Here is an 18463-nt window from a genome sequence, read left to right on the forward strand (position 1 = left end):
GCTGCATCTCTATGAACGCTGTGATTCATTCTGTTTCCTTAATGGCTGACTTACAACAAACCATATGAACACGCGGCTCTCCAAACCTGTCACGGAGATGCCTGCTCTGTGCAATTTTTTGAATGAACGAAGCCATATTTAGTGAGGGTCCTCCCTGATTAGTATTAAAAGTACCCCCAGTCTGATAATGTGCTAAATTATATTTGATTTCAGGCTATAATTATATTCAGGCACAAAATTTGATGTTTCTGAAAACGGGATAGTTTATAGAATCGATAGTTTCCAAGAGTAGTTTAACAGAATTAAGTTAAAAAGGGCCCCGAAAGTAGTCTTTAAAAGATAAAGCCATAATAACCTATTACTAAATGTAAGTAGAACATCCTCGGGGAAAAACAACTTTCACAAGTCCTTGTTTTACTTAGTTTGGAATTAATTACAAATTATTAAATGTGTGACATTCGTATTATTTGTTGCAGAGTTTAGTCCGGGAAACATAAACTGACTTAAAATAAAGATTAGACTTTTACAAACAACGATGGTAGAAAATGGTAGAAAGACAAGGAGCAAGTCTGGACCTCCGCCCTTCACTAACACGGAGGACAGTTCGCTTCTTTGTCGATGGGTTACTAAAAAGAAAAACGTAACGGGGAATTACTTTTTCTCTATTAAAGTTTTCAGGAATTTCTTATAGCTCTGCAATTTTTTGTGGCTAAAATACTTTGTTTGCCAAGGTTAAAAGTCTCATGTTCCGGCACCATTATTGTTTAAAAAACACTTTCATTTTAGGACTGCTCACTTCTATTCTCCCAAAAACTTACATCAAAATGAAGAATTAGTTTAGCAACTGAATGAGTTGGTGCCTTCGGAGGATAGACATATTGAGAAATGAAGCAATATTTCGTGGAGTCCTAAATGAGATACTTAGAGCTCCCACAGTATGGAACTTCTGATCTCTGGGGCTTGGGTTCAGCCTCACAAGCTCTTGTGCAGACGGCATGGGGCCTTGTGGGAGGAAATATGGTCAGTGTCGGGTCTTTCTGAAATACAGAACACAGTGCATGACAAAGGGAGGTAGCTTATTCCCCTGACAGAGGGGCTCTTAAATGATTTGTGCAATTGCAAGGCACGGCAGTGTATTTTCGGTGTCCAAAATGTGCGTGTAAAGTGCACACATTAGGTCTCCTTGGCCCGGCGTTACAGAAAATACTAGATGATTCAAGGGCAGATGCTCAATGAAGCTCACATAGAAACACATCATCAATCAGCTCCGCCCAAACCTAAGGCAACTGAAGAAATTAAGAAAGAGACTTCAGAAAGTTTTTCTTTTAGGAAAAAAAAAAACCCTACTGAAAATGATTTAAATGAATGGTATGAAATAAACTGCTCTATATTGTCCTATAAAATGAAATGGAAACTATATTCCAGATTACGACACTTGGTTTTGTCTGAAATACCATCATACATGGCACTGAAATCATTCCTCTTTGTGAATCACGGCATGAACGCACAAAAGTGGCCAAAGACATGACAGACAAAATCTCTGTGTCAAATTAAAGACTACAAATGTAAGAATGCTTTGTCAGATGGCCACATATTAGTAAATGCTTGCTCAGTCTCTGCTTACTCTGTTTGACTACATTTCGTGTTTGTACAGACATCATCAATCACGGACCCTGTTTATTTAACCAGGGTGAGATAGCTTCTCTAGCCTCAGTTACTAACCCTCAGCAGCTGGGCCTTGGAGACCCAGGTGGAATCTCTTTTATTGGTTAAAACAAGGAGACAATTAAGACACTTGTTTCTCTTCTAAATTAGATAATAATAAAATTTCCTTCAGGTTACTGTTTCAGGGTTTCACTCAAGGTTTTTTAGACTCTAAGCATCTTTAGTTATTCAGCGGATGGACAGACAGGACCAGAACCTGGAGGAGAACCCTGGGGTGGGTTAGGTGGTGACGGGGGACCCACAGAGGAGGAGCTGAGGGGTGGCCCCCATCCCACGGCCCCTGCTGTGTGTGTGGGTGTGTGGGTACATGTGTAGATGCCAATCAGCTACACGGTCTCGGAAATGAAAAGAGCCACTTCTGACACACACAGGAAGTGACTTGGGAGCTTGGAAATGTCCTTAATGGAAACCCCAAAAAGCTTGTTGGGGGTGCAGGCACATGCTTGGGTACCACTGTGCAACACAAACGCAGAGTGTTCGTGAACATTCGCATGCTGGACACACTTCTACTGAAGGCGTAACTCGGTGCCAGGCACGTGCCCCTCCCCTTTCCCCATGGAACTTCTGTCCTCGCAGTGACTGTGTGGGACTGTCAACAGCAGCCAGCTGGGGGCCCAGGGAGACTTGGCTGTTCCGGACATTTGTTTAATAACAGACCCACAGCTTCAGGACTCAGAGCGGAGTCAGTGGCACCAGCCAGTGGTACATCACATAACCTATGACTCCTGGACCACGCCTTGCTTCCAGACAGAAAAGTCCAGTGCGGGTCAGGACCGCGGTTGGTCTCCCCAGGTTAATTTATTTATTCAAACAAATAATGGGCTGTTATGAAAAAAATAACTAAAAACCACTTAATCAAGGAGGCACTGTATCTGTAGGGAAAAAGACAATTGCTTTCAGACTAAACTATCAGCAAAACAATACTCATTTCAACTGCATTTTGTAATTCATGACTGAAGCCCATTTAAATGTTGGTTTAGATCTGAACTCATTTGGACACAAAAGAAATAATTCCCTGTGATATTTGGAGGCATCATCTTCTTTTCAAGTAAAGTGAAAAATAATTTTTTTGCTTGGAGCCTGAAAACATTCATTGCTATAAATGACACAACTCGGTAATCTGTTAAGTATTCTAAAGGTGCTGCGGCTTGGTTTATGCATATTTAATTTTTCTAGTTACTTTATTAGCTGAATCCTTTGAGGCCAAAACATATTGGATGAGCAATCCTAATTTCCCCTATTTGTCAATGGTTGCTAAACCATAGGAAATTTGATATTATCACATCACCCTTCTGTGCCTGATGCTAGAAACGCTGTCTCTCACTTTTTGGCTCTTTTATTAGAAAAGACATTTCATATAACCAACGAAAGATAATCGAGCCCTATAAATCAAGAGGAAAATGGTACAGTGATTGCAATCTCCCAGTCCAGGGCGGTTTCCAAAACGCATTTGAATGGTACTGAGGAATGCATGGAAAAGAAAATCAATGTTGCCCTATTCGATAATTTGCATTTGTTACATACACAACACACAGTGGCGTTAATTAAGAGAAGAATGGTGCTGATCTATCCGTTAGTGATTCGCTTTTAGTGCAATTCATCGGACGATAATCATTTACCTAAAATGCTGTGAGGGGATGGAAAATGGAATTTCGACTCAGCAGGTCCATAGGGCAAGAGAAAAGATCTTTGGTTGTGAATGAACCTAATTTAATTTTCTAATATTTGATCCCAAGTTTTTTGTTGCATGGATGAAATCAGTAACAAATTATAGCTCAATAAGTTTAAAAAATCTTTTTTTTTTTTTTTTAAACAGCTTTGCCTCGGCTAACATCGTTGGTTTAAAAAAATTGTTTTAACTTGGAAAAAAGCAATTAGGCAGTGTCATGACTGTTTCTGAGTCATGTCTGTTTCTGAGCCCACCCTCATGTCTCCCCCTTCACTTTCTTTTCTGCCAGATTTACTCACAAATGGGTATGAATGTCGGGAATGCCTGATGGGGACTGGACTTGGCGTTCGAACGGATTCCTCTGTTCCAACCCCAGCCTGTGCCCTTCCTTTGGGTTTACCGTGGCCTCTCATTCACCTGTTTTTCCCCTTTCGCCTTCTACACACCCACTTTATGGTTCTCAACTGGTTGCCAGGAATCAACCTCCTACCTTCTCCATTCAAAAGCTATAAACATGTACCTCAACTCAGATCACCCCCCACATCTACCCAGACCAAACTGTAGGGTGACTCCCAGCTCTGTCCCCATCCCTAACCCTGCCTTTCCAGCTGCCGGCTCAGCCCTCCAGGTCCTTTTTCCGAAACCCTGGTCCCCAGGCATGTATTGTGTCAAAACAGTGCAGGGTATGAGGGTACCTGGAGCCCGGGCCACATCTCCCAAGAGGGCCAGGTCAGATGATCATGGAAGGGCTGTGTATTACACACACACACCTGTTAAAAGCGAAATGACCACAAAGTTCAAGACTTAGCTTTATAATTGAACCTGTCATCCTTTCTGCTTTTCTTGGTGTGTAAATCAAATAAAGACTTGGGAGAAAAAAATGAGATTTTGTTGAAAATATGTTAAGTGAACATTCGGATATTTTACTGATTTTTTTCCCCAATGACAGCATATCATACATTTAAATTAAACTGTTGCAGTGTGCAGGTTCAGCAGTACCTTTCACCTTTTTTCTTCCCCTCTCTCAGTTCATGAAATGTACATGGTATATAAAATCTTATCTTTCACTAGAAAACATGCCTAAAAATATCAAATATCAATTTTCTGTAAAATTTACATTAAGAATTGGAGAAAGATTGGCAGTTAAATACGTCACATAGACAGACTTGAGTTGCCTTTTGAGAAGAATTAGAAATTAGTAAGAAAAGTCCAATTTTGGGGGGTAAAATTTCAAGCAGATGTTATGAGAAGTCTTTCTGGAACATGAGTGCTTTTATGATGCAGAAGCCAAAGGGCAAGACCCTTTGCTACGGGTGAGGAGGGAAGCCTGAGGCAGCCTTCGTTTACCTGAGGGGGGAACCTGGTCGAGGTCACGCGGCAAACATGGGCAGAGCTGGAGTGGACCACGTTTCCTCCACAGGGCAGAGCCCCGAGGGTGAGGATGGCACAGTCGGCTGCTGACTCCGTGAACCAGGAGTCTAGGGTTAATGACTCTATAGTTGAAGAGGCCCCACCACGTATGTGCCAAAAATCCAAACAAAAGGGCAAACAAGATTATTTGTGTTTAGTAGCATGAGATCTGAGTGAAAGTGAGAACGCAGTCCAAAGTGGGAGGGTAGGAGCCCTCTCCCAGCCAGGTGGTTGGGGAGGAGGGGACCAAGGAGGTGGGAGTTACCCCACAGGGCGGCAGGCAAGGTGACCGTTTGAGCCCGTGACCTCACCCTGTACTCACAGACTCCAACGCTCAACACCAAAAGCAGCTTTAAATAGTATAGATTTTATGGAAGTCTTCGCGAGGAGGGGATTACAGAGCTTGTTTCTTCAACAGCCAAACTTTTCCTAAATCTTTAAACAAAATTTCTGCTTTTTCTTAAATTTTCTGTCCCCATCACAGCTTTCATATTCCATGGGTTTCTTTCTTCATGCACCCCCGAATCGTCCCTTGCATGTCCCCCTTGCCTCCTCCCAGACATCTCTCGCCAATGCCAGGCATTAGCATCCCGCCCACCCCACAGGCCTGGCAGAGGCACAGGTGTGGCACCAGGGAGCCACCGCCGTCTCCAAAGTAGAGCTCTGGGAACAGCATGCTTGTGAGCCAGGGTGTGTGTGTGTGTGTGTGTGTGTATGAGTAGGGATGGAGGTGTGAATGTGTGTATATGTGTGTGTAAGGGTCTGTAGAAGTAGGGGTGAGGGTGTGTGTATGTGTATGTGGGCATGGGGGTGTGAGTGTGTGTGTGTGTGTGAGGATGGGAGTGTGAGTGTGTTATGGATGGAAGTGTGAGAGTGTGACAGTGTGAGTGTGTCAGAGTGTGTGTGTATGTCGGGGTGGGAGTGTGAGAGTGAGAGTGTGAGTGTGTGTGTATGTGAGTGTGTGTAGTGTGGAAGTAGGGGTGGGAGTGGGAGTGTGAATGTGTGTGTGCGTGTGTAGGGGTGGGGTGTGAGTGTGTGTGTATGTGGGAGTGGGAGTCTGTGTGTAGGAGTGGGAGTGTGTGTGTGTGAGTGTGTAGGGGTGGAGGTGTGTGTATGTGTGAGTGTGAGTGTGTGTGTAGGGTGGAGGTGTGAGTGTGTGTGTATGTGTGAGTGTGTGTGTGTGTAGGGGTGGGGGTGTGTGTATGTGGGAGCGGGAGTGTGTGTGTAGGGTGGAGGTGTGTGTGTGTAGGTGTGAGTGTGAGTGTGAGTGTGTGTGTAGGGGTGGAGGTATGAGTGTGCGTGTATGTGGGAGTGTGAGTGTGTGTGTAGGAGTGGGGGGTGTGAGTGTGTGGGTAGGGGTGGAGGTGTGTGTATGTGTGAGTGTCAGTGTGTGTATAGGGTGTAGGGGTGGGGGTGTGTGTGTATGTGGGAGTGTCTGTGTGTAGGAGTGGGGGGTGTGAGTGTGTGTGTAGGGGTTGGAGTGGCCATGGGAGCAGGAGGGGCAATGAACAGCCAGCTGTGCCCACACCATCTGGTGACATTAAGGACAGGGGTTCCACTTGGAGAGGCTGAATTGTAGCAGGGAGAAGCAGCAAGGTGTCCACCTAAGGACTCCTGGACAAAATTCTGATGGAGTTAACTCTTACAGACATGATTCTGGGCAGAGGTAAGTGATCAAGCTTTGAAGTGCAGATTGTGGAGTCTCTTACAGAGGTGGTCCTTGAAACCGAGAGGCCAGGCAAGCACCTGAAGAAGATTATGATAAAAGAAGAAGACTCATTTCAGTGGGCAGTAAGTATTGAATGCCAACAGAATGCACAGAAATATACCACTTGGAAACTTAAAACCGTGTCTTGACAGAATTTCCTCCAGTTGAAGGTTAGAAAAATAATCATATCTTACATGGTACAAATCTCTCAATCATTATTTTGCTTGTCATGAAAACCCAGAGAGAAGATATTATTAGCCTCATTTTATAAATGAGAAAAATATTCAAAAAGAATAAGTGCCTTGTTAAGTAACTTATCAAGGTGATGGAATTTGGAACTAAACTTTGAAATGCTTCTTTCAGAAGCTTTTACCACATGCTAAGTGCGACCACTAGGTCAGTAGTTGGAGTTATAGACACAGACAAACATCATCTTTGCTTTCACCAAACTCACTTTCATCATTAGAGATAGCAAAACAACATGGGTGATTACACATCCAAAGTGAAGTTGAAGCATGAGATGGATTAACTCAAGTATGAAGGACAAAGAAGAAAAAGTGACTGATAGAAATACAGAAGAGACACCATTTTTTTGAGCCTTTTACATGAGAAAAAAAAATTATAGGAAGTCTAAACATTTTATCCTACAATACTGAGAAAAATAAAGATGAATGTTAATAGAACTCAAAGAAGAGTTATTCAAAGTATAAGAATCAAGACTATGAAAGTCCTTGATGGTGGTGTTGAAAGTGTTCCTTCTTTGTCTGAGACCACCAGCAGTCAACTGGCTAAAATGCCCAGTGTGGGGCAATGGGATGAAACGACTTCTTCAGATCTTTGACAGCAGAGAGAATCTATGCCAATGTCAAATCACTTCTTCCTTCATTATGCCAACACTTTACAAAGATTTTCTCTCATTTAAACTAGATTCAAATTCTGTTCTGCCCTTGTATTCAAATCCTTCCCAAATATGATACTGTTATAAATTATAGACTCAGTCAAACACCAATATGTCATTTATCCTTACAGAAGAAGTGCCTTATGAGTTCTGGAATCAATTGGATTTAATTATTTACTATTGTACATAAAACTCACTTATTGAAAGAAAGACTCCATTGCTCCCTCTTTTATTCCATTATACCATGCATATAAATATTTATTCAGCTAATAAATTTTATTTAAGATATAACACAATACATTCTTAAATAATAGGAATATGACACTTTGACCATAAATTCAATTGTAGGGTAAAATTAATTCTGATGCTAGTCCACACCATCATAAACATTGTCTTTTTCAGTTAACCAAGAAAATATAATTTCAATTTTACTAAAAGGGTTTGGCAATACTCCCTTCCACAGCTCTTCCTTAAAGCACATCCTGTGTTTAGTTGATCAATGAAAAGCCCCAGGAATTTTAGCTGCATGTAAAATGGATATATCTTCTGACAGAAATAAATAACACATGAAAATATAAAGAAAGCATCTTCTCATTGATGTCAAACAGGACAATGGGAGCTGGTAACTACAATCTTTTCCTGATGACTTGGCTTAGATTACTGAACAAAACATGTAGTAATAACCTATTAAGTTCAATAGTGTGAGCCATTTTCTGGTAGAACTTCTATAAAGAAAGAATTTTCAAGAGAAAATAGGTTATAAAGTGATTAATTTGTGATCTTACACTAATATAATTTATGGTGCTTCGATTTCTTTTCATATAACCTATCTTATGAGAACAGAAATGTGGCTTTAGAGACAGTAACTGGGGTGACAAAGAGGCAACTCCAATTTACTTAAGGACATTCTTATATTTTGAGTACTGTTACTGTTGGCCTTGCATTCATTTTCAACAAAAGTTGAGCATTTTTGTTTTTCTTAAGTAAAAGAAAACATGAACTAGAGCTTGATTTTCTCCCTATTTAATAACATCTAGTCAAATTAGCTACATTGGTAGAAAATATATATATAAAAAATACTTGCTAAGATAAAAATCCATTTACAGAAGACTGTACCTATCAAGAAAATAAAATTACTGCAAATTAGGATGTATGCAATATCAGTATATTTTATGAAACAATCACATGTCCAAAAGTTATACTGTCAGACTAAAGAAATGGAGGGTAAATCCATCCCCGCAAAAGAAACCCCACCCACCACCTAACCAATCAAACCACTGATATATATTTAGGGTTGATGAAATTCATCATGCTAAGTAATTAAAGAAAATATCTACACATTACGTATCTCAAAAGCTTGTATCAAATCATCAATGATATGGTTTGGCTCTGGGTCCCCAGCCAAATCTCATGTTGAATTGTAATCCCCAGTGTTGGGGGAAGGGCCTCGTGGAGGGTGATTGGATCATGGGCAGGGGGACTTTTCCCTTTGCTGTTCTCATGATAGTAAGTTCTCATGACATCTGGTTGTTGAAAAAGTGTGTAGCACTTTCCCCTTTGCCCTCTGCCTCCTGCTCAAGTCATGTAAGACGGGCTGGCTTCCCCTTCACCTCCTGCCATGATTGTAAGTTTCCTGAGGCCTCCCCAGCCATGCCTCCTGTACAGCCTATGAGTCAATTAAACCTTTTTTCTTTGTAAATTACCCAGTCTCAGGTAGTTCTTTATAGCAGTGTGAAAACGGACTAATACAAGCAACCATTCAAAGCCCCATTAAAAAGAAGTGGCAAACTCTTGGTGCAGTGGCACAGTCTCCACCTCTTCTTGCCATCTTTTCAGTCCTATAGCAGACATTTTTAATTGATTATGGCTCTTTATTCACCCGAGGGTAGGGAAAGACCCAGAATCTTGTGTAACACGGTCATACTTCCCATCAGAGTTCCAAAATGAGATGAAGTTCACCTGCACTTGTGTGAGACTAAATCTTCAACCAGTCAGTAGACAAATATTTATGGAGTGCTCAAAGGACACTTATGCTTAGGAATACATAGAAGAGATTCAACTCAGTTTCTGCTGAGATTAATTTCCAAAAGGGAAAAGATGCTAGCAAGGCATTAGTATACATAAGTAAGTCACAATTACCAATAAATGAAAGAGTATTCAGAAGAAGGCCAGCTCAAGGTGGCACTAGGAGGAACGGAGAAAGGCAGGGTTGTTTAGGAAACCTACTTGTAGGTCAAACTACATTTTGGTTTGAAGAAAAATAGGTGTGCTTTGACAGATGGGCGGAGAACAGTTCTATTTAACATGATTTGCCTTGAGGTTTGTACAGTACCCTGCATATCCCACCATCTTTCAAAGTATATTGCAGCCATTGTTGCCCTGACATATGCAGAATCACAAACAGATTTTTCCAGATAAAATAAATGCTTGGAGATCAGTCATATAACAAGTAACCTTTAGAAGAGCAGAAAGTTTGCCAGTTTTCCCAAAGCCTCTCTCTTTTTTTAAAACAAAAAACTTTTTTCTTTATTTTTATTTTAGTGTTTAGTTGTTACCAACACAAAGCCTCTCTCTTATAAGCAATATTTGACAATAATAAAATATCAAACCACACTTTAAATTGACTCACCAAGGGCAGAATTGAAAAAGAAAACTGTACATGTTAAAGATTCTTTTGGAGGAGTGTAAGGAAGTTGTGAAGAATTAAAGACAAATCCCTATAATATAGATGATAAAACCCTGTGAAATTGAAAAAATTTTCCAGAGAGAAGTATTTAAGAGGAAGTCGACAATATTTCTGATAATTTCTCTTAGGTGCTGGCAAGCTGTTGAATTTTAGACACATTTCCTTGCTGTTCTATAGACATTAACACAGGGGATGGATGGCATGAGCTGGCAAGACGAAAACCCAAGGAGAAGGACCTTGAGGAATCTGGAAGCAGATATTTCATATTCTACAAGTAAAAGAACACCATACTCTCAAGACATACATTTTCTAGTCACCAACACCACCTACTCTTAGTCAAGTGATATTTTAGTGGCTGGCTACGTACACAATGGGGAAATTGAGAAATTATTTTAATGGAGCCTATGTCTCCAGAAGATTATATGATGCTTTATCAATGGAGAATAAATATATCTGTATATGCTTCGGGATTATCATTAGACTATCACATGCAAAACGGGAAATAGGACAGGTTTGGGGATATCAGAGAGCAGCAGGAAATGTGGCGCGTCTGAACTGCTCAAGTCATGCCCACAACTCCCATTCAGCCAGCTTTCGATGGAAGAGGTGAGCCCCTTTTCATTTCAGACAAATTCTTCTGCTATGTCTTCCCACCTCCTCAGGGGCCTTGTACAACAGATTATAGCCTTTCTTTTTTGTACCTTCAGTTACATGGAGCTCCTATCTTTCTTCATTTAAACACAGTCTTGTCTTTTCATCTTAAAACTAACAAGTCTCTGTCTAACCCCAAAACCCTACCAACATTTGGCCCCACTTTCCTTCTTCAGAATCAACTTTTAAAAAAGAATTGCCTGTACTTGCTCTGTTCCTCAACTCTTACTTATTGTTTTTACCCATTATAATCTGGCTTCTGTTTTACCTCTATATGAAAACTGCTTTCCCCTAGACAGCATTGTTGCTCAGTTCAATGGACTCTTTTCAGCCTTTATTTCACTTTGCCTCCAAGAGAAATTTTTGACTCTGCTCTCTTTGTTTAAAACATTCTTCTTTTGGTTCCCATAGAAGTAAACTCTCGTGGTTTTTGACCTACATCTTTGGCTGCATCTGCTTGCTCTCCTTTAAGGGAGTCATCTGTCCCTTAAATGTAGCTGTTTTAGTCTGCTGGGACTGCTATAAATGAATGCTGAGGCTGGATAATGTTTAAGGAAAAGAGGTTTATCTTGGCTCATGGTTCTACAGGCTATATAAGAAACATGGCAGCAGCATCTGCTTCTGGTGAAGGCCTCAGGAAGCTTCCATTTATTGTGGAAGATGAAGAGGAGCTGGTGTGTGCAGAGATCACATGGCCACAGAGGAAGCAAGAGAGAGAGGAGGAGCTGCCAGGTTCTTTTCAACAACCAGTTTCTGCAGGAACTAAGAGTGAGAACTCATCCACTCCCATGAGAATTCATTCCCCTGAGAATGGCACCAAGGCATTCATGAGGGATCTGCCCCCATGACCCAACCACCTCCCGCCAGGCCTCACTTCAAACACTGGGGACCAAATTTCAACATGAGACTTGGTGGCACCAAACAAGCTATATCCAAACATACCCAAACCACAGCAGAGGGTGAGATGCAGAACTGCACCCTAGATCATCTTCTGTCCCCACCCTGTGTCACTTTCTATGGACCATCTCTGTCATCAGTGATGAGAGTGCTCTTCCATTAATGATGATAGTTATCCCCCAAGACCTGAACACTCTTGAATGGCTGAATAAAATCTATTATTTCCCACCTGGCATTTTTTGTTGAGTCCCAGGACAAAATGTCCTGTTATTCAGGGAACATTTCTATTTGAATGTCTCCCATTTGGTGAAATCTTAACCATGAAGGACGGTGCAACTTACAATTTCCCTCCCTTCCTGCAAACTTGCTCATCATTCCATTTCCCCTTTCAGAATTTCGTTTTCAGAACAGAAATCCAGAAGTTATCTTTTACTCATCCTTCTTCCTCACTCACAACTCTCTGTCATTAAGATCTGTCCTTTATATGTTTTCACTATTTTTCAAATATTTCCATTTTCTCCATCTCTTTTGCCCCTAACACACAGAAGCCACCCCCATTTCTCACGTGGACAGCTGTATCCAGTCCCTTCCATCGTCTCTTGGTTTGTCTTTATCCCTTCCCATCTTGATGTTAAAATGTTTCCTCTTATTTTCTCGAACTCATAATGTTTTTTCACACAATGAAATGCATGGCAGTTATTTCTTTGGGCTAGTATGCAAAGTCATTTAGCCACACAGGGTAATTTAGAAAATGGCATCTCTCAAGTTCAAGGCTGGTGTCATTTCTCTCTCTCTCTCTCCCTCCAAATTAGCATCTAGGTCAACAGTAAAATGCCTCTTGCAGCCTCCGGCCTCCTGCATTCTACTCCATTCCTCTGTTTTTACTGGTAGGTGCACTTTCTGTTCATCCGTCAGTTCAGCCATCTCTTCATCCATCCTTTCACACACCTTCAGCTTTGTCCCTAAATAATGAAAGTATCCTAACAGAGATGTAAAAAACATGAAAGCAGGTGAGAAAAATACAAAGGATAGTGAGCAGGTTATTCCCATTGTGAACTGAAGATGGATTGCAGCAAAGAATACTTCACGGGGGACAGATTCCTGCTGAGAGTGTTCTGTAACATCACAATACGAGAGAAAACTTAACAGAAAATGTGTTTGAAGTTGCTGAGACCATCTCCTCCTGGGAGATACCCTTGGCTACACTGGCAGGGCCACTCCAGCTGCAGTCCCAGAGGGATGTGGCCCTGGTGTGAGGGGCAGTATTTCAGCCGGAGGAGCAGAGGTGGGAGAGGGCTGAGGGCTGGTTTCACGGGTGGAGGCTCCTGGAGGAGAGGTGGAGGGGCTGGCTGTGCAGGGCCAGGGCCTCCTGCTGGGAGCGTGAGCTGGGTTGTAGGTGAGGGGTGCTCTTTACCTTGCTCTGCTCTCAGGCCATGCCTGGACTGTTCTTCCTGCTCCGGCACCTCAGGGAATCAATCGCTTTTGTCTCTTCCTATTGCCTGCTCTTCCTGAACAGGGTTCCTCTTCTCACTGGTCCACAGGAAAACTGCTGACCTTCCCTGGTGTGCCTCACGGAAGCGGAGCACCCTCAAAGTATAAGTGTGTTTTGCCAGAAATAAGGCCAGGACCACAGAGCCACCTTCCTCTGCCCCTTCTTTTGTCTCTGGTCCTTATTTCCACATCTTCCCACCTTTCCCTTCCCTTACTGCACTGCCTTCTTCCTTCTCCTCTTCCTTTGTTCCTCCTTTCCTCGTTTTCTTCCCTTCTCCTTCCCTTCTTACTAAACATAGTAAGAAGTGGACAAAGTGTGTGCTTTGGTCTGACACGCAGGCTGGAGCTAAGAGCTACTCTCTCAGAGACTTGCAGGTCGGGGCTCAGGCACGTTGCGGCAGCAGAGGAGCCTCTGGAGTAGCTAGGCCCAGCGGGACACGGCACCTGGCGCAGGTGGGCTCTTCTCTATTACAAAAGTGTGACTGACGCTAATCTTCAGCTCTCCTGGGTTCTCTTCATCACAAGTATTCTTGGAATGAACATCACTGCGCTGGCCTGTCCTGAGGCACTCACCTCAGCCACTCCTTTCCAGGCTAGGCCTTTGTGTTCTGTAGAGAGCCGCCTTGGGTGGTAGAGGTTGGCCTGAGAGTCCCAGCACGTCAGTGCCCACTTCAAGCCATCTTCAGAAGTAGCTTATTTTATTTGTTCTAAATAATTATCTGTCTATTTCAACATATACTGCAGATGAATGTCTGCCAATGCAGCATTACATAAATACCAACGTCGTGCCAGCTCCAGCTGAGAGTGAAGCCGGGACTTGTTTACGTGCAGTAACTGCATGCTCAGCATTCTTGGGTGAGGCTGTTTATCATGACCAACCTGCAGCCAATGCTCTAGAGAGGCTCTTGCACCTGTCCGGTCCCACCGCAGAGAGGCAAACGAATCTCTGTGTGTTGAGGGTGATTCTGAACTATGCAGACTCACGGATAAGGGGCTCTGACTGGCAGATGGAGTTTGTTAAGGGTAAAAGGAGACACCCGGTGGGTGCTGGTCCTGGGGAAGGGATGCAGTCAGCCAGGATTGCTTGCCTTTTCAAGCCACCCTATGTGAAGTCACCTTTTGCTGAGGCATCCTGGCTAAGCGGATCTGGGCTCATAGTTGTCAAGACCTGCAAAGTTGCTGATCCATCTGTGTGGAATTGTCTGCATCCGTGCAGGGCGTGACAACCCAGCATGTCAGTGTGGTCAGAGCAGCCTGGGGCTCTCCTGCATGCAGCGCCGGTGCAGACTCCCAGCGAGCCCACCTGGGGACTGTCCACCGCTTTATAAAGGGTATGGGCAGAGAAGTCTGGCCAGGATCAAGCAGGATGTGCTTAACATAACACAGACTGTTGTTTTCTTGTTCTAACAGCATGTTCAGCGGCATGGCAGTGAGTGGGTCACAGGACACAAGAAAAGATAGTGGATGAAGTTAAGAGAAATAGGAAAACCGCAGGAAGCAATTTTGGAGGACGCCGGCACTGCCAGCAGGAGAAAGGCCAGCCAGTAAGCCACGGCTCCCCCGTGGGCCTGCCCGCCTTGCCAGCCTCCCAGAGGTGGTGCTGCTCCCAGCCGTAGCCCCATCCTATCCTGAGAGCCCCTGTTTGCGGTCTCCACTTTCTCTGCTGGTCCAGAGGAGCTGTTGCCTTTGCAGGGATCTTCCTAGTTGTGCCTGAAGGTTGTGGCACCCTTGACCTCTCTCCTCTGCCATCTCAGTAGGATATTGATTTCTGTCCTGCAGGCTTCTTTCACAAGGCTGGAATTCCTGGCGGGGACACCTTACCTACCTCCTCCTCTCTCTCCAAATACTGGCTTTCGAGGCCTAGTTGAAGGCCTCTCTCCTCCAGGAAGTCTTTTCTGAATGTCTGAGGCTCTGACAACCTTCTGGGTTTTTTCCTCCTTAACTCTGCACCTACAGCAGGTCGGCATTACACACCGTCCTGCGTTCTTTACTTGTTTCTTCAACCACGTTTTAGGGATTTCGAAGGTGAATTACTGTTGCTGTTTCCATCAGCAATAAACAGACATGTAGACACATACTTGGACACATTTGGACACATCAAATAAGTCTTAAAGGCCGTGGAATGAGTCTAGTTATATATGTTTTTCCTTTCTAGATGGCATGAAATTTAATGTCTATTCAAAAGTCGAAACTATAAAACTCCACTGAGAATATGCTTTCCAAATAACTAGTTTATTTTCTCCCTGGAACTTAAAATACGAGGAGGAAAGGGAAGTCTAATTCTGAGAAAGTAGAATCTCTTTTGGATGTTTTGTCCATTAAAATAGTGAATATTTTATGACACTAAAAAATGCTATGTGTGTAGACTTAGAGTAAGTAATCCATATACACTTTAGGCTGATAAATTGGAATAACTGGTATTCTAAGGGGCATAATTTCCCAACATAAGGACACAGTTACCTGTGCTACAATGAAGAGATTTAAAATTGGTTATTGAAAGTTTTATCTTAAAGGAGTGCTGTGTAGTAAAGAAGATTCATATTTGCTAAACTCTTTAAAAACTGTAATGCATGGCACAAATATTACATATATAGACATAAGTTCTCTTTGCAAAGAGCTTTCACAATGGACAATGTGCTAAGAAGATGGCCACTTGGAAGTAAATAGAACTTTGAGGAGTTTCTGATGCCACTGTAGAGAATGTCAACAATGGCAGTAGTACATTTGCTGCTTTTTATTATTTATTTCAATGCCCAGAAGCAAACCGTTGAATAATTTCACCATTGGGTTAGAATTGAATTAGGTTCTCAATTATAGGAGCTTAGTGGGACTCTGTGGACCTGAAACTGACCTCTGCTGTCGCCTGGAGACAGTTCTGGGCGTCTTGCTGACACAGTCGCTAAAGGAATTGTGGAGCCTGTTGGTCCTCATGAGACAAAGTCAGCGCTTTCCTCATCTGTCTTTTCTTCCTTCTTAAGGAAAATTCTTCTGTCCCAAATGTCTTCCCAGAGGAGGGATCTCCTTGGACTATTCAAGGGTCTCTTCCGACAGCATTTGACAGATGTGGGATTACTACTTCACAAAGTCACGAGACTAACTGAAGGGGAACGGTGGTGCTTGACTGCGGATGCCACGTTTGTGCTCCGGGTGCAGGTTATTCGAGCTGTGGCTGAACGTCTTTGGAACCATTACCGGGGCAAAGCCTGAAGACAACTCCTTGTTAAGCCATAAAATGATGATTCTGGCAAGCAAAGATCAGATGCAATATGAGTGTTCTGAGAAGCAGAAGAATCAGTGCTTTGAAAGGGATCACAAATACTGGTTTTTGTTGTTGTCGTTGTTGTTGTGGGTTTTTTTTTTTAGAGGCAGGGGTCTCACTCTGTCACCCAGGCTGGAGTGCAGTGGCACGATTATGGCTCACCGTAGCCTCCAATTCCTGGGCTCCAGTGATCCTCCTGCCTCAGCCCCCTGAGTACTACAGGTGCGCACCACCTCTCCCCGGGGTAACTTTCTGTAGAGACGGGGGTCTCACTATGTTGACTAGGCTGGTCTTGAACTCCTAAACTCAAGTGATCCTCCTGCCTCAGCCTCCCAGAGCATTGGGATTACAGGTGTGAGCCAGCAAATGCCTGGCCTGCAAATACTTTTAAATGGAGATATGAAATTTAGCCCTTTTTACTGTAGTAAAATGTTTACTATTTTTAGAAACAAAACATCAGAAGGAGAATCTACTTTCTCAGAATTAGACTTCCCTTCCATCCTATTTTAAGTTCCACAGAGAAAGTAAACTAGTCATTTGGAAAGCTTATTTTCAGGAGTTTCATACTTTTGGACTTTTGAATTAGACACTAAATTTCAAGCTGTCTGGAGTGGAAAAACAGATATAACTAGACTCATTCCGTGACCTTTAAGACTTACGTGATGTGTCCAAATGTTGGTCACTGTGCTACAGAATTACTCCAGTCTGCATTTATTCCAATTTACAAAGGTTTCTTTTTATTTTCAGCTGAAACTTTTACTTTGCGAAATGTTATAAAAATAATCATGCTTGTTCACTGTGGTTCCTTTACTTCTGCCGTATTGCCGAAAGTTAAAAAAAAAAATTGACTGTACTTTTTCCATAAAAAGGAATTCTTTGGTATAAAGGTGGTTTACTATTCATACCCTAATGGCAGGGCATTGGTGCACTATCTTAATCTATTTGTCACAAACTGACTGCCAGCATAATTTTGAATGAATTAATGAATTAATCCAGTGCATGTTGGGCCTCCGCTGTGTGCCAAGTACTCATCTAGGTTTACTTTTTCAATTTTTTTTTTTCTTTGTTGCCTGCTTAAACATTTCCAGAGTTTATCTGCCTTCACTGGTGTCCATTTCAATCATTTTCAGGCACAGATTAAGAACACCTTCTGGGCTCAGGGACTCTGACTGCATCTTCTGACACCAGAAGTCCTTCAAGTTGCTCTCACTTGAAGAATCCATTGCCTGGAGAGCTGGTTAGATTCCTAGAGCGTCATGGATTTTTTGTCACACTGATTAGTGGTAGGTTGAAAAAAAATAATTTTCTTGTTTTCTAATATATATATATCATAAACAGGAAACAAATATGTGTGTCTTCTCTGTATATTTAAAAACAATAACCTTCTGGTTACGTTTCCAGACTCTGAACTCATGCTTGTTTTGATGTTTACTGTGGTTTTTCACCAACACTGCCTCTCTGTATGAGCTTTAGTCAAAAGCTCATTTTTAAAAGCTTCATTAGTGTGCTGTTTTTCTAAGCTGAAATTAGTTTTTCCAACTTGGACGTATCTTATCAGCTTAGCTGCGTCTGCCTTACTTTCTTATTATCGTCATCTATGGCCGGTGGTGTCAATTGGATGAGAGGTTGCACCAATAACACCCAAGTTGTGGGTTTCATTCTTGCCACAGGGAGGGCAATTCGTCTCGATGGCCAGGAACAGGCGGACCCATCTTCTCCAGTCTTGCAAACGTGTATGAGGGTCTGGGTGTAAGGGTGAATGTTTGGTGGCCCTGGGTGTTAAAGCTTTGTAGTCCCCATCAGTATAAAGCTGTTTCTGCTACTGCTGACCTAGCTCAGTGCAAGTCCCGTAATGATGGGTAGGTTGCTGGCTCTGCTCCTTCGTGAGGGATGGCACACCCATGGGAATGGCTTACAGTCCTCTCGTTATCTTTCTGTTACATGTATTGGTGCATCTTCAACTTCTAACTCATTAGAACAGCAGTGATGCAGTTTGAATATTTGATCGCGCTCAAATGTCGGGTTGAAATGGAATCCCCAGTGTTGGAGGCGAGGCCTGGTGGGTGGTG

At 42.6% G+C, this 18463-nt stretch overlaps 1 protein-coding gene across 2 annotated transcripts in view; it reads right to left on the reverse strand.

Annotated features, from left to right (window-relative positions):
- Positions 1 to 18463, reverse strand: part of PACRG (parkin coregulated) — a 583729-nt gene that overhangs the window by 68425 nt on the left and 496841 nt on the right. Inside the window, exon 5 of one of the 2 annotated variants that reach the window (XM_038000580.2) lies at positions 5174 to 6550. The exons of the other annotated variant lie outside the window; for it this stretch is intronic. Within the exon in view, the coding sequence (XP_037856508.2) occupies positions 6510 to 6550 (41 nt within the window). The 3' untranslated portion in view covers positions 5174 to 6509. Of the gene's footprint in view, positions 1 to 5173; positions 6551 to 18463 lie in introns of those variants that run through there. 2 annotated transcript variants of the gene reach the window in all.

Source organism: Chlorocebus sabaeus, chromosome 13 (assembly GCF_047675955.1).
Source record: "Chlorocebus sabaeus isolate Y175 chromosome 13, mChlSab1.0.hap1, whole genome shotgun sequence".
NCBI classification, from domain to species: domain Eukaryota; kingdom Metazoa; phylum Chordata; class Mammalia; order Primates; family Cercopithecidae; genus Chlorocebus; species Chlorocebus sabaeus.